General features: G+C 48.9%; 4 protein-coding genes across 4 annotated transcripts; 2 read left to right on the top strand and 2 right to left on the bottom strand.

Annotated features, from left to right (window-relative positions):
* On the bottom strand, positions 1-6,169 carry FOBCDRAFT_248911 (Dopey, N-terminal-domain-containing protein). The gene is made up of 6 exons (XM_031176744.3): positions 5,832-6,169; positions 5,646-5,773; positions 3,211-5,594; positions 2,927-3,162; positions 1,418-2,877; positions 1-1,366 (listed from the first exon to the last, which is right to left on the bottom strand). The coding sequence occupies exons 1-6, from the start codon at positions 5,929-5,931 to the stop codon at positions 65-67; spliced, it is 5,610 nt and encodes a 1,869-aa protein (XP_031047877.2). The 5' UTR covers positions 5,932-6,169; the 3' UTR covers positions 1-64.
* A 295-nt stretch (positions 6,170-6,464) lies between these two features.
* On the top strand, positions 6,465-8,523 carry FOBCDRAFT_23706 (trafficking protein Mon1-domain-containing protein). The gene has a single exon (XM_031176742.3). It carries the CDS (start codon positions 6,625-6,627, stop codon positions 8,428-8,430), a length of 1,806 nt encoding a protein of 601 aa, XP_031047875.2. The 5' UTR covers positions 6,465-6,624; the 3' UTR covers positions 8,431-8,523.
* On the bottom strand, positions 8,524-9,302 carry FOBCDRAFT_23707 (uncharacterized protein). The gene has a single exon (XM_054703848.2). The coding sequence runs from the start codon at positions 9,163-9,165 to the stop codon at positions 8,617-8,619; it is 549 nt and encodes a 182-aa protein (XP_054559823.1). The 5' UTR covers positions 9,166-9,302; the 3' UTR covers positions 8,524-8,616.
* Positions 9,303-11,272: 1,970 nt separating this feature from the next.
* FOBCDRAFT_258589 (uncharacterized protein) lies at positions 11,273-14,521 on the top strand (the record flags this gene model as incomplete). Its single annotated transcript, XM_059611226.1, has 4 exons — positions 11,273-12,132; positions 12,184-12,652; positions 12,696-12,881; positions 12,999-14,521. Exons 1-4 carry the CDS (start codon positions 11,452-11,454, stop codon positions 14,519-14,521), a joined length of 2,859 nt encoding a protein of 952 aa, XP_059464465.1. The 5' UTR covers positions 11,273-11,451.
* Between the last annotated feature and the right edge of the window lie 113 nt (positions 14,522-14,634).

Raw genomic sequence — 14,634 nt, 5'->3', positions numbered from 1 at the left:
GGTCGCTAGAGAATATCCACTCTATGAAATCTATCTCTCCGCTGTTATACATGAGTTGTCATCTCTATAATGCCCTAACTATACTCCTCTCATCAAAAATATCCTTCAACAAGCTCGAGATGCAGGCATCTCGATCAACTCGGCCCATTGCGTATGTAGACTCAAAGGCAAAGATACTAAGCTGTCCAAAGAAGGGTCGGAGTACCTTCGCTACCAGCTCATCCTTTCTATCAAGGCTGACATCATCATTAATGCCACCTGGTCCGAGAAGGGGCCGTCGAGATGAGCCACGTGTCACTGGGTTAACAACAGAAGAGGATTGGAAGCCCGAGCTATTGACGGACGCTCCGAGCTCGTCAGACAGCTCGTCGACAAGGGCTACAGGTTGATAGGTGGATGGCCGATACACGGCATCGATAGTGTCAGTGATGAAGAGCCATTCATGAAGCTGGAAATCATCCGGTGCCACACAGATCAAAAGATCTAAAAGCTTACAGGCCTGCAAAACTGAGGCGTTGGTGTAAGTGTCAGAAGCAGTGCTGTTGTCGGGTGCAGCAACAGAAGATATTGCTGCATGAATCTCAGCGTTGACAACTGGCCATAGCATGCCTAAATGGATAGCACTAGTTCTCAAAGCCAGTGCACGGAATACCATGTAAATATCCGCTCTTGTCGTTGATGATGGCGAGGATGTTGACGAAGCGCCCAAAAGCTCAGCCAGTTTGCTAAATATCTCCGACAGATCCGAAACAAATGCATCTTCAGAGCCCGCAAGAATCAATGTGGCAATTCTCCGGAGGTTGAGTTGCGTCTTGCGATCAGCTTCGAGACGAGCTGAAGTTGCTCCAACACCAAACACAATGCCGGCTGTCGAAGGGGCACTAATGCGACCCACGATCTCTGGCATCTTCTCCTTGTCCGTAAGAGTCCATTGTCTTAACAACGGCAGCCAGTCTTCCTTGGCCAAATCAAGATCCATGCCAAAGAACTTTGGGTCATTGAAAGCATCTCCAACATCCTTCTTCCAATTCTTCTGGTTATTGTGAACTCGTGATAATTCGTGGAGAAGACACATCGTGTTCTTCGATACTATGTCAGGGAATCCTTTGGCCCTCAAGGTTGGTCCAATAACATTAGTAGAGATAGTGGCCGCAGCAGAGAGGACCCTGTCAGGTTCAACCAAGATTTTTGTCAGTTTTGGAACGATAGAGGCCAATATAGAGATGATATCATCTGGCCCTTCGCTGGCTCCGTTCAGGGAGTTCCCAGAGTCGGATTTAGGAATACCACTGCCCGATGTTGTTGAGTCAGTGAACGCCACAGGTCTTGTAGTGAAAAGAGCAGCAAGGAGACGGATAAAAGTGTCCTACAACGATGTTAGCGAACACGCAGGTCATAAATGAGGATATCATAATACCCCTAGCTCCTTTCTCATCCTCCTCTGTTCTCCAAAGTTGGTGTTGTCAACTTTCTCGCCTAAAAGAGCAGCAAATTCCAGAAGGTTTGGCAGTGTTTGCCTATGTGGGAATGGATTCGTGAGAAGGTCTTTGAGGAAGACCATGCAATCCTGCCATATCTCGTCCATAGCATCATCATCTAATGTTCTTGTATACTCCACAAGAAACCAAACAAGATCGGTGTCTTGCAAGGATATTGTCATCGTGGACTTGGATGCAGTGTCAACGGCACCGGCACCGGTCCTTCGGTATATAGCATTGAATAAGGCAGGCATGCAGTGCTTGGGCCGGCATGCCTCCAACGCAGAAAGCATATTGAAGACCTGGATTGACTCAGCACCATCAATTGATTGTTTCCATAGAGCAATGACTGTCTCGAGGCATTGGAGATTCTCTGCAGCGAAGAGATGTTCAAGTAATCTCCTAGCACGATTACGCATGCGTAAGGATGTATAATTGAATGACCCAAAGGAGCCTTGATCTTGCTTGCTTGAGTCATTGCCTTGGCCCCATGTCCAAATCTTATAACAGATACGGACAGCATCCTGGAACGCCAGATGGACTGTCAGTCGGTCATTTGCCGTAGCACTGCGAGACTGGGGGGCGTCTGATTGCCACACGTTTGACACCATGCTTCCAAAGAGAGACTGGGGCTGATCCGGGCTCTTTGCCACTTGTGTCCGAGCCTCTTCGCTCAGGAGCTGTTGATGTGCCCGTGCCAGAACTTGCTCGAGTCCATTGAGGAGGAAAATAAGGGTAGACTCAGGTGACGATTTCTCGCTACCAGGAGATAGAGCATTGGAGGAGAAGGTTTCCTGCAAGTTGGTAAAGGTTGTACCGATTTCTCTGCAAAGTGTCTCAACCAGGGGAATGAGTACCTGGAAGATAGAATCGGAGTATAGCGGCAAGCACTCGGAGACGAAAGCAACCCAGCTGTCTAGGACCGGGCGGCTACTGGGTGAGCTGAGACCATCTTGCAGGCATTGGAGAAGTTGAGGTGGCGGTGGCGAGACTATCCGGGCTTCTGGCACTGAAAGTGATGGCCGGCTTCCCCTTGGGTCAAATGAGGATGGCCGTCTTTCAGATATAGGGGAAGTTGGAACGTCAGCCGGGGCGATATCTCTAAGCTTGAGTGTATCATAAACAACATCAAGCAAAAGAACCTGCACATATCCATCCGAGCCTCGAAGAGACTTCTCGAGTCGATCGATGAGTACGTTTTCAAGGTGCTGAGCTGATAGAGAGGCGGCAAAAGGACTAAGGAGAAACCTATGTAGAAGGCTGAGTGCGTATCTATAGAGTTGGTTGACACAATCTTCAAACTCCTTGGTAGCATTGTCAGGGGTGTTGGCCGTTATGCACCTCATGCATACACGAATGAAGAACTCTTGCAATGTCATCTCATTTTCTTCGCCCCCAGCTTTCATCTGGTCAGACTCATGTTGCGCATGTGTAAACGGGTGACTTACAACTGATCTGCATATGCTGACCATGAAAGGAAACATGTTTAGACGATAGCACAGTCCATGAAATATCTCCAGCGCACGTCAATATATTTGAAAGTGTTCTGAGGTAGTAAAGAGAAAGATCCAGATCCTCGTCCTCGGAGAATGATAATGAATCTTGATTGGGTTTCTCGTCATTCTGTGTTAGGGTCTGCAAGAAGGGTATGTCGGATAACCTGGAAATGAATATCAAAAAAAGTCTGGTATTCATTAGCAGTGGTTTCCAAATTCTCAGAACTGAGACTTACCTATCAATCCCCAGCATTGTGTTAAGCCACGCCTTGACTGTCATATATAGAGGGGTCCGATCATCTTGTAGGGCATCAAGGATGAGGAATACTGGCTGTGTGAGCATAACCTCGTAGTTGTCGGCTCCAGCAAGGCGCGGGAGGCTTTTCATATCCTGTGTCGGGGTTTTAGAACCTCGACGCTCAGGCGAAACATTGTCTTGTAAAGTGTGTGACCATAGCACACTCAAAGCACGACCTTTGTCAACCGCCTCGATAGCACCGAGACGAGCGGTCTCTTGTGAGATGATAAGACTGGACAATGCTGCTTCAATATCACGATTGGATGTGGATAGAGCCGACTGCAGTTGCCATAAACCCCTGACTGCTTCGACATGGTATTTTGGTTCAGATGCTGAAAGGTAAGTCCAGGCATGCCGGACCAAGAGAGGCACCAGACTTGATAGTTGTGCTGTCTCGATCCTCTCGGCATAGTAAAGCTGAGTCGACAGTTGCAGGATAGCCGAGAAGGACGAAAATGCCATAATATCTGGGTGTTCAAGAAGTTCAAGCATGAGTTGCAGGAGTTCCTCCTCCTTGGCTTCATATGTTCTTGGGGTCTTGTAGATTGCAAGAACGAGTAACCGAATGCAAGCATTGAGATCAGTCTCAGATGATCCCAGGTCCTGGCAGACAAATTGAGCAGCTTGTTCTAGGATAGCTCGTCCTATAGTCAGAGCATCGAAGGGGGAGGCAGACGCCTCAATATTACCCTGTTCATTGACATAAAAGCTCTGCGACTTCTTCAAAATCTCCACGTTTGTCGGCAAACTTTTGCTTCGATTCTCTGAGTTCTTACTGATCACAGGAAAGACCCTCTCTGGAACAAGCTCCAAGAGTGACATGGCAACGCTCAGGGCTTGAGTAGAAAGGGTGAACATTTGTGGATCCAAGTGGTTCCTGGCAGAGACGCGCTCTTTGAAGTCTTGAAGCATAGCCAATGCTGTTAGGCAGCACAAAGGTGCATGGATTGTGACCATTTCCTCCTCCCGCACGTTGAAGTTGGACAAGATAAAGTTGACAAGGGAGAGTTTGTCGTTGCGCTCGGGTGGACTGAGAGCTCCAGGACCCAGAGCCTGGGCAAGAAGTGCAGCAATTTCGCCGTAGATGAGGCCGCTCTCGATACCATCGAAGAAGACGCTAGCACTCCGCAAGACTTCGTTAAACTCCGCCTTGTTTGAGGCATGGTCCTTGAATCGACGCACGCTCTCGATAATGGGCAGAAAAACCTCAGGGACAACCAAGCCGCCAATTTCCCATCGATCCATCAAAGACAAGCATATTCTGTAAGGCTTGGCGCGTTCACTAGCTGTATTATGAGAACTGTTTTCAATCATTTGCAAGATAGCCTTGGTCAAGGGTTGCAATCCGAATTCTTCAAAATAGTTGGTCTTTGAAGCCAAGAAGGCATGCTGGTCAGCAGGAGGGCTGGATGAATTGTCGCCGCTCGCTTCATGTTCAGCGGCTGGTTCAGGCCCCAGCAGCCACGCCCAAAGGCGCCTGTTCAAACTCATATCGCGCCGAGTGACTACGCCAACAGCTGCTTTTAGCAGTAGTTCAAGGTCGTCCGGCTTTACTCGGGACTGAATAACATGAGCATTTAGTGGGAGATGAGAAACTAGGAGGTCTAAGAAGCCGCGCTGAATTAGTAGCTGTTCATCCGAAAGGCCACTCGCAAAGCAGCGTAACAAGAGCCCCGGCTCAGGGGATGTAACGACCTCCGCGAGCTTGCTTTTAGTGTCTTCGTCGCCGTCACTTTGCGATGTCGCTGACTTGTTCGGGTCAGGGGCTGCCCTTAGCCCCAAGGGCGGCAGAGAGCGTACCAAGTACGCCAGTGCCCCAGAGCGACGACTCTGGCTGGTTATCGATGCTAGGAAGAAACATTGCCAAAAGAAGGCATCACCTGAAGAATGCTGATTGGTGATTTCTTCGCTATATGAGGGCCTAATGGCATGCTTGAAACTCTCCACAAGGCGCAGTGTTCGGTCAAAGTCTTCACTTGTCTCCTCTTCGAGGCCAGGAAGCAGAGCAAGTATTATAGATTTCATTGCTGGGCGAAGTGATCGGGGGTCGATGCCAAGGAAGTGCCGTTCCAGGAGATCTAGGTATGGTGCCCTTACTGACAGCGAAGCAAAGGAGAGGACTGTGGCCAATCCTGGCAGATATAGAGGTAGGTCTCTCGATAGCCCATCTTTACCAATGACCGAGAATACCAGATTGTATAGTTCGAGAGCTTTTTGGTGCACGCCAGACGGGAGGGAGGGATTGAGGCACTGTGAGAGTCGTTTCGCAACAGTAGCTTTGGACGGGATGGCATTGATCGACTTGGGGCGAGCTTGTAGAGCCTGAGATTCGTTATTAACGATACGACTTGGTAATTTCCGCATGCATCATACCTTCAGAAGTTTGTTCAGGAACGAAATGTAGTCTGCCCATTCCTCCAAAGCTGTCTCGAATAAGACAAGTGCCCTATCAACTCCGTGTGCATATTTGCGATAAGATTTATCCTTGATGGCATAATCTTCTGCGCTGTGAGTCAGAAAGTGGTCCAATTTCTCTCCGTGTCAAAGGCGCACACCCACCTTCACCCAGCTGGTTCCTCCATTGGCGTAGAATAGGTGATTCTCGACCCGAGCTCTCGGGAGACACTGAGCGACGACCGGACCCGGGCTCAAGAGCCATGGCTAGTGAAATATGCGGTTATAGGTGAAATCAAGGACATCGGGTATCCTATCGTGTTGCGACAGCAGCAAAAGGCATCGCTAGAGGCTAAGGATCGCAACAAATGGCCTACAAGGTCGTTTATGAATCGTCGAAATCAAGCAGGTGCACCGATGCCAATTAGAAGGCTACGTGGAGCATACAGGTAGCCCTCAAGGAGCAAGAAAGCTCCAGACCCTGAGCCTAGGTGCCAAAATTAACTAGTCTAAAGGTTAACTAATTTATATTAAATTGACCTAAGCTTTCCTAAATTTGCCTAAGTCTTTTTGTCATTTGGGATTGAGGTCCTCAGCTTTCTTGCCTCCCCTTGGTAGCTTCAACTGCACCCACTGAAGCCACCCTGAAACTGGCGGAGCTCTGTGAGTGCGGACTCTGATTGGTTCAAGCTTCCAAGCCTTAGACCTATTAGCGCAAGGCTGCAACAGCCCCTCCAGCGCGTCATGCCCCCCATGAAGCTCTTGACCTCCTCTTTTTTTGTCGATATCATCGCTTCTGAATCATATGCGGCCTCTCAAGATGGCATAATGGCCTCGCTTCATATCTACAGAGGATTTCCAGGTCGTATGATTCTGGTAAAAATAGGTCTTCTTCCATCTCTCCTCCTGACAGGCTGCTCTGCCAAGAAATGCGACGAGTGAGCTATCCGCCGCAATCATGGAGTCAGATGAAATGACCCCAAAGCCAGCATCTCCCACAAACGAAGATTATCGTCCACCTCTACCGCCTCGGCCATCAACAAGCGCTACCGACACGGCGTCTCTGCAAGCTCATGCTACCACGGCAATAACTCCTGTTGAAATACAGACGCTCTCTTTTCCTGATGGATCTCGAGGGACATTTTCCACTCCTGGACCCGACGCACTCCCAAGCCCCGCTGAGGGTGGTCATGCTTCCCCAAATCGACAGGAGAGTAGTGGCAGCGGTGAGGCAGACGAGACTGCTAGCATCATGAGTTTTGCACCAACAATGCGACCTGCTGGCGATATCGCAAGTCTACTCGTCGGTGAACTACATAAGAAGAGTCCAGCTTGGAAAATGCTGCGAACTCAGTCGGCTACTGTTCTTCCTTTCGAGAAAGGCAGAATAGGCGCAAACGACCGGCTCGCTGAGTTTCACCACGAGTTCAATTCTCTACCGGAGGATTATGATGAAGATGTTGAGTCTGACATTTTGCATCTCTGGAAGTCGAAGCTGAAGCATTATCTGATTCTGTCATCAGCCGGAAAGCCCATTTGGAGCCGCTATGGAGATCTGAGTCTGATAAACTCATCCATGGGCGTTGTTCAAACCATCATTTCATTCTATGAAGGTGCCAAGAATCCCCTTCAGGCCTTTTCTGCCGGGGATACTCGTTTTGTTATTTTGACGAAAGGCCCGCTCTACTTTGTCGCTATCAGCAAGCTGGGTGAAAGCGACTCGCAGATACAGGCACAATTGGATGCGCTATATATGCAAATCTTGTCAACACTAACCTTGCCCAGACTAACTCATATTTTTGCGAACCGACCGTCAACTGACTTGCGAAAGCCTCTTGAAGGGACCGAGGGTCTTCTGTCTTCTCTGGCTGATACGTTCACAAAGGGATCTGCTTCGGCTTTGCTTGGATCTTTGGAGTGTCTCCGGCTTCGAAAGTCTCAACGGCATGCAATCAACAATACTTTCCTCAAATTGCGTACAGACAAGTTGCTGTATGGTCTAATTGTGGCTGGTGGGAAACTTGTCAGCGTCATTCGGCCTCGTCGGCATTCACTTCATCCCAGCGACCTGCAACTTATTTTCAATATGCTCTTCGAGAGCGACGGTATCAAGGGTGGTGGTGGAGAGAACTGGATCCCCATTTGCCTTCCCGCTTTTAACAACAAAGGTTATCTTTACATGTACGTCAGTTTCTTTGACGGTACTTCTGGGGATCAAGCTAGTTCTCCTGCCGCGGCACAAGGGCGCTCATCAGAAGAAGAAATTGCAATGATCCTCGTAAGCACCGATCGTGAAAGCTTCTTCGAGCTGAAGCAGATGCGGGACAATGTTGCCCAGCAGCTTGCCAAAAATGGGACATTGGCTATTATTCAGAACGCTACCCGTCTTGGTCGACCAAAAATACACGAAATTGCCCCCGGGAGCCAAGTCAGCCACTTCCTTTACAAGTCGCGGGCCAACGTACAATTCTGCATGGCGTCATTGGAGCCGCACTTCACTGGTCTTGTTGAGCGCAGGAGATTGATGACGGTGTACCATGAGCTCCATGCATCCATTCACGCCAAACACTCGCATCTCAAAGTTTTGCACGCTATCGGAGATGATGCCACCTCATTGGCATGGACCACACCCGTGTTTGAGTTTTACTGTGTTGCTGGGCCTAATGTGTCGAGAGCGACCATTACACAAGGAGCGAACAAGATTATCCAATGGGCCAAGAGGGAAGAAGAGCGCCTTTTCATCATTGGCGGTGGTGTATTCTGAGGGCATGCCTCCTATTGAGGTCTGGTTCCTCGTTAATCCTAAAATTCAAGACCCATGGTCTTGCAATCGGTCATCTCATGGAGCCGAGCAGAAACAAAGTGCCTCCTAACGCCGACATTATTCGTTACTAGCCTTCCCACCTCATTAATAATTAGGATAAGGGTATTTGAAGTCCATCTCAACGCATCACTTCGACCCTGCCTTCGAACTTGGCAACCTAGTGACAGCAAAAACTTGATTGTCGTGGGCTGTTCGGCCGCCATCGGGCTCCGAGGGTGTAATGTTATCTGATGAAGGCGACGTCATATCGCTTGTTGGGCTCTGGGCTGAGTGACCCTCAAAATAGTCGTCCTTGGGGTCATCCTTGGAGTTGGACCGCGTGCGAACAGCTCCCCATGATCTCTTTGCCCACTCCAGGATGCGATCATTGACCTTTGACCGACGCTTGGTCTCTGACTCCCAGGAAGCATTGCGATATTGAAGGGGTGGCGGTCGGTCACCATCACAGCCAAAACTGTTACGGCTAGTTGTGCCCGTTGAAGGATAACTCATGGTGTCGGTTGCAAGAGTTGTTCTCGAGGCGTTCATGATGTCCAACGAGAAAGGTGCATCGAAGTCTTCATGAAACCGAGGGCTGCGTATTGATGGGCTTTGAAGTGATGAACCAGGTCGTTGAGATTCAAAAGGATCCCGAGCTGGGAGTGGGAGAGTGAGGATGGGCCTTCGATCCGTCATTGTGGGCGAGACAAACTGAATCCGGTACTGAATGCTTGGTGTGGTAAGACTGGGTGTTGGAAGGTGTCGATATTGACACTGTTATAAGAAATGATCCACGTCCGCTGAAAATCGGGAATAAGAATCAAAGGCTTTGCTTATCCTCCAAGCTCAGAGCTGAAAGACGGACGCTGTCTATCGTTGATGATTTGTTGACTTTCTAGAGCCGGGCGAGAAGGCAAAGGGTTCCCTTTTGTTCAAATTCAAAGGCCCGTTAAACATGTGCATCCGACATTAGCTTGAGCTCAAACAAGTCCAAGTGTGCGATAGACCCCTGACTAGGCTTGGACAAGCAATGATGGAGCCAACCAAGTGGGCTTCACAAACTGCGGGGATGGTACGGTGACCAGTTGAATGACAGAGATTGCCAGGCTCTGCCAGCTAGAGTCGTCCACAAGGACGGAAAATCTTGAAGGGTGGCCGAGGCATTTGAGTTGTGATAGAACCCACACCCCAAGAGTAACAATAGAAACATCAAACTTTCCACCAACATTTTAGGCTTAAATCTGAAGAAGCAGATGATCCTTTCTATGACTGTACCTTGACAAGCCTTGGAATAGAAAATTGGGCTTCTTTCTTCAACAGCATTTCGCTCCCCTCGATGATCTACAGACATCTCCAAGATGATCACTTTCTTGATCCCGTATTATAGCCCAGCCCACCTACCAGGGTTAACCAAATCCAGGCATCTAATTGACGTTTCTGGTGGGAAACAATTCAAGAAGTGCCACTCTAGACCCATCGAACCAATTGAACCCTGTTGCCGAGTCAGATGTTTGAGTTAGACTCTATGCGGCAGCCCGTTTTCGGTACGGGGTTCCGGTCCCGTCCTTACACTCCCGAGTCCAGGTCCCTTGCCAAGGGTTGTCGCAAACTGCTTTGCCTTTGGACGTGTCCGAAATTGGTGAGTCACGCTACACGCGGAGGACACCCATTTGAAGATGTCAATGGCATGAAATTGAGTCTGGACCTGGGATACCGGTTGCGGAGATGACTCGGAGAGCTCTCGACTTGTGCTTATGCATGCTTTATTACGGCTAATTCTTTTAGGAACTCGCATGACAATAATAGAAACCCGTGACCGGTCTCTCATATTGAGATTCGTGTTGCACGTGAGCCCTTATCGGCGGTGAAGGTGACCGAGATGTTAGTCTATCGCACGGACACACTCAACTTGTTAGAGAATTGACAATAGGCATGTTATGTTAGTGAACCAACTCGTATCAGTCAATGCGTTGGCATAAATCTTGACGCCCAATGCTGCTCTTTACGAAGGAGGAATGAGCGCCACCCACGTCGATATGCATTCATTGACGAGTAAATATCCCATTTGTAGCACCGAAAAGTCAACACTCATTGCCTTTGGGATTTCTCATGAACTCTCTTTCATCTCGTGGCGTTTCATATCATCGGCATTCCAATCGCATAGATGGCAAGAGTGTTGTCGATCTTTACGCCGTCGTTGAAACAGGCCCTTAGAGGTGGGTCTTTATCTCCGGGCAGGCACGCCACACTCAACAACAACTTTAGGAGCAAGAAAACTTAAGACTTGAAATGAGGATGCCAAAATAAACTCAGTAAAGAGACCCCTAAGCTTAGGCTAAATCACCTAAATATTTTTGTCGCTTAGGTAAAGATCCTAAGGTTGCCTCCCCTAGCTTGGTGATGGCCTCGTTGCATGTCACGTGGAAGGAGTTGTCTCTCCGGCCTCAACTTTGGCACCATTGCCCTTCCTGCCTGGCTACAAAGTGTGGCATCTACTGCCTAAAGTACACTGAGCACCCAGGTACCTGCTAGATTGGTACTACCTACAAACCACAACAACATAGGTAGCTCCTCCTTCATATTCATTAGGGTGATAGCAACATCAAGACCAACCTTCCAATCCAAATAATGGTAAGTGCAGCTGTATTGCAAGTGCGTGCCTCTTTGAAAACAGGAAGGAATCCAACATTAGACTCTTCATACCTACCTCAGGTAATTCTTGTCCGAAGGAAGGATCTTTGCCGCAAGATGACCTCAACTTCCCATCAGATCTCAATACTTCGTCTTCACTAATAATCATTCTCTCGAGAATGTGTCCATCTTTTGCCTGTGACTATTGCCATTTTGGCTTGTAATCGCCTACTCCGACTTTCTTGGTCTTCTTGGTCTCCTGATCGGTAAATGATCAGTCGAATATTCCTTGTCTATCTTATCCCCCCCCCATTTGCATTCCATGCAGCGTCAAGTTGTTAGCGAGTGATCATGAACCTCGGTGATTCCAGATACAGATCAGTCAGCCAAGCTTCACTGCACAGCGCCTATCAATCTCATGAAAGACGTTCCACTACCCCGAGGCTACGGTCTCCGTCTCAACCACGACTACCTTTTCAGAGCTTGAACGATACTTCTGCTCTCCTCCGCTCTACCGGACCTCTAGAGAGCATGCTCAAGACGACAACAGAGACCGGAGATCTTGGTATCTACTCCATCAATTCTGGTTTACCTTCAAATACATCTCGACCCCCTCGCACAAGAGTCGGTCATAAAAGGGTGAGGCGGCCAGCTCGCCCTTATTACGATGAAGTTAAGGACGGTCCAATTCGGGACGACCGTAGATCGCTACCCTCGTATCGAGACACGACTTCCGAGATCATTTCATTATATGGCTCTCCTGGAGTTCCTCATCCCAGGTCTTTTTCTCCCACGTCGGAAGGCCAGCGAACGTACTCTTTGACAACGTGCAGTTCAAGACGGGTTCCTTCCTTTAAATCATCCGGTACCTTTCACAGTCAACAAAGCAATAATGGCCTTCAGCGTCCTCGCTCGCCATTTCCATATCCCACACGTCTGAGACGGCCTGGTGCCCGGCCTTCTTCTCCAGCAGTGACAGATAATGGTCTCGTTGATCACCGGAGAATGGTTGAGATTGACAGGTCTTCGCATGTCAGTAACTCCTTCTTCTCTCACAATCAACCCCAGTCTGACGGTTAACAGCGCATGAACTACAGTTCTCACATGCATAGGGGTTATCGCAAGTATCGACGATACCCTCCCTTGTCCTTGAGGCCCGAATTCAGTCAATCAATGTCTTCATTACCTCCGCGCTCCTCATCCGCACCTTATTACGGTTCAAGGGCCAATCCGTCAAGAAGACCCAGCGGTGCGGGATATCCGCCATCGAAATCTCCATATCTTCAGTACATGCCTGGCGACCAAAGTGTTCGATCTGCCAGTTTGACGTCCATCGTGGACATGTATCACGGAAGGACCCCGGACGATTCCACACAACCTCTTCGTTCACCAAGCTCGTTCTACTACGATTATACTGAAGAGTTTGACAAGGGATTCCCGTCCGGATTTGAGTATGCGTCCCCAATTGGCTCTCCTCAAGGGCATACTACCGGCATATTGAGGAGAGACGACATGGAGGAAACAACTACGGCGCCCTCGGCCAGCTTCAAAGGTATGACTTCTGCTGATGAATTTGATGAAACTAACAAGTTTAGATTCTTATGGAAGCTCAGCTATACATGAAAACAAACAAAACCAGGCAGCTTCGGTGCCAATGTATGGCAACTTACATGCGTCCAGTCCTCAGCGGCAGGAATTTTATGATTCCGATATTAATTCTAGTTGCAAGGAAACTCCGATCTTTATCAAAACAACCCAACAATCTCCAATGCAGCCGGCCTGTGAGCAACCAGCGATGGAGAAGCTGGAAGACAGCCGCTTTTAGCAAAAGCAACCAGATACTTACAATGGTGGACTTTCAAGTTTCCCCGAGCCCTGCTGTACCTCAAATGTCTCAGCTACGGGGCCTGCAATATGCGACATGGTTACAAAACCTCGAGAGGAGCAGCTGAAGGAAGGTCACCTGATGACTTCCACTCTAGCCCAGCGCGGCTCTCCCGTACTATCTATCGACACCAGCGAAGACGACTGGGTTTGGGAAGGTAGCCAAAAAGATAAGGGATCCGGTGAATATGACACTGTTCGGGCAAGTCCTCCTCCTGTTCCACCAAATACGAAAGCTCGATGCCCAGACAAACCTTCGTTACATATGGGAAACGAAGGGGTCTCTGTGAAACCAAAGCTCCGCGGGGCGCATCATCGCCGAACCCCCGCCAATACAAACATTAAGATCCCGAATAAGAACGATGTGGCCCTACCGAAGCAGAGCGTGCCAAAAGCAACTATCGGCGCTGGGATTCTTTCACCTAACCCAATCTCACCAGCACATCAGCTGAGGGTCACAAACAGCATTCCGCAGTTGATGAAGGCTCTGCCACCGTTACCTGATGAAGCACAATACAATTCCGATCTCCCATGTTGGAGTTCGTCTAGAAATACCGCAGCCCACGCATATAGGATGTATGCCAGCAGTCCTGCTAATAATGCTATTCGCCTGGAGTCTAAAGTAGGTGTGGATGCGATGTTTTCAAAACCAGTATCAAGAACCAATGACTCGACAAAGCCATACTACCATCCAACCCAGACCAATCCCTCTCGGTTCAAAGTTCGTCTAAGGTCGTCTCGGTCAGGGCTTCAGAGCAAATGGAGCCTTGAATCTCCGGGCATTCCTGAGAGAAGCTCCAGTAATCCTATCAAGCCAAGACTCAGACTCAAAGTGTCTCGAAGTCGAATGAGCAATAAGCTAATGGGCCCTGACGGAACAATTGTGCGCAACAGCCCGTTAAAGCAGTACAGCTCTCTCTTAGAGCTGAAGAACTTTCCTCACAGAGACGTTTTTACAGATCGATCGAGCTTTAGGGAAGCACTGGAAGAGCAACTCGCCCAGTTTGGTGTTGACAAGCGACTCTCTAACATCGACGAAGGAACTATCCGAGGACCTTCGCGGCAGCTGTCTGACCAGTTTGATATTCCTTACCCCCCTTCAACTAAGGGTATAGTAACGGCGAAACTAGTGAGCCAATCAAAGTTTGATAGCGGGCTTGGCATATTCGACAGATGGGACTTTGACAAAACAGTATATTCAGGAAAGAACTTCGTAAGGAAGAATTTTGACAGAACTCTCTATTCAAAGCCCATAAGGAAGAAGTCGTCTTTTCTTCGACACCGGGCTTCGCCGACGAACATACGGAAAAGGCCAAGGGGTCCAGCCAACCTCAGCGACCCTACACCGTTACGGTCTGAGATTACTCAGGGCAGCTCTTTTGAAGATTCTATGCTAACACCGAGCGTAATGTTGCCACAGAGAATACGCAACAGAACACGGCGAGTGAAGCGCTGGGCAGCAGAGGCAAAGCGGGCAGTCCAAGCTTTAATGCGACGAACATTGAGCCGATCTCAGGATTCGGATTCTGAAGGATAACGTGGCGACTTTTTCCTGTTAAATTCAACCAGGGTGAGACTATTCATTACCATGACTGAATGTTATAGCGATTATTTCGTTGGTAGTTGAACATATTACCTGGGTGTTGTGAT

This window comes from Fusarium oxysporum, chromosome III (genome assembly GCF_013085055.1).
Source record: "Fusarium oxysporum Fo47 chromosome III, complete sequence".
Classification (NCBI taxonomy): Eukaryota; Fungi; Ascomycota; class Sordariomycetes; order Hypocreales; family Nectriaceae; genus Fusarium; species Fusarium oxysporum.
The sequence above is the reverse complement of the archived record's forward strand: the minus strand, read 5'-3'. Positions and strand labels throughout refer to the sequence as shown.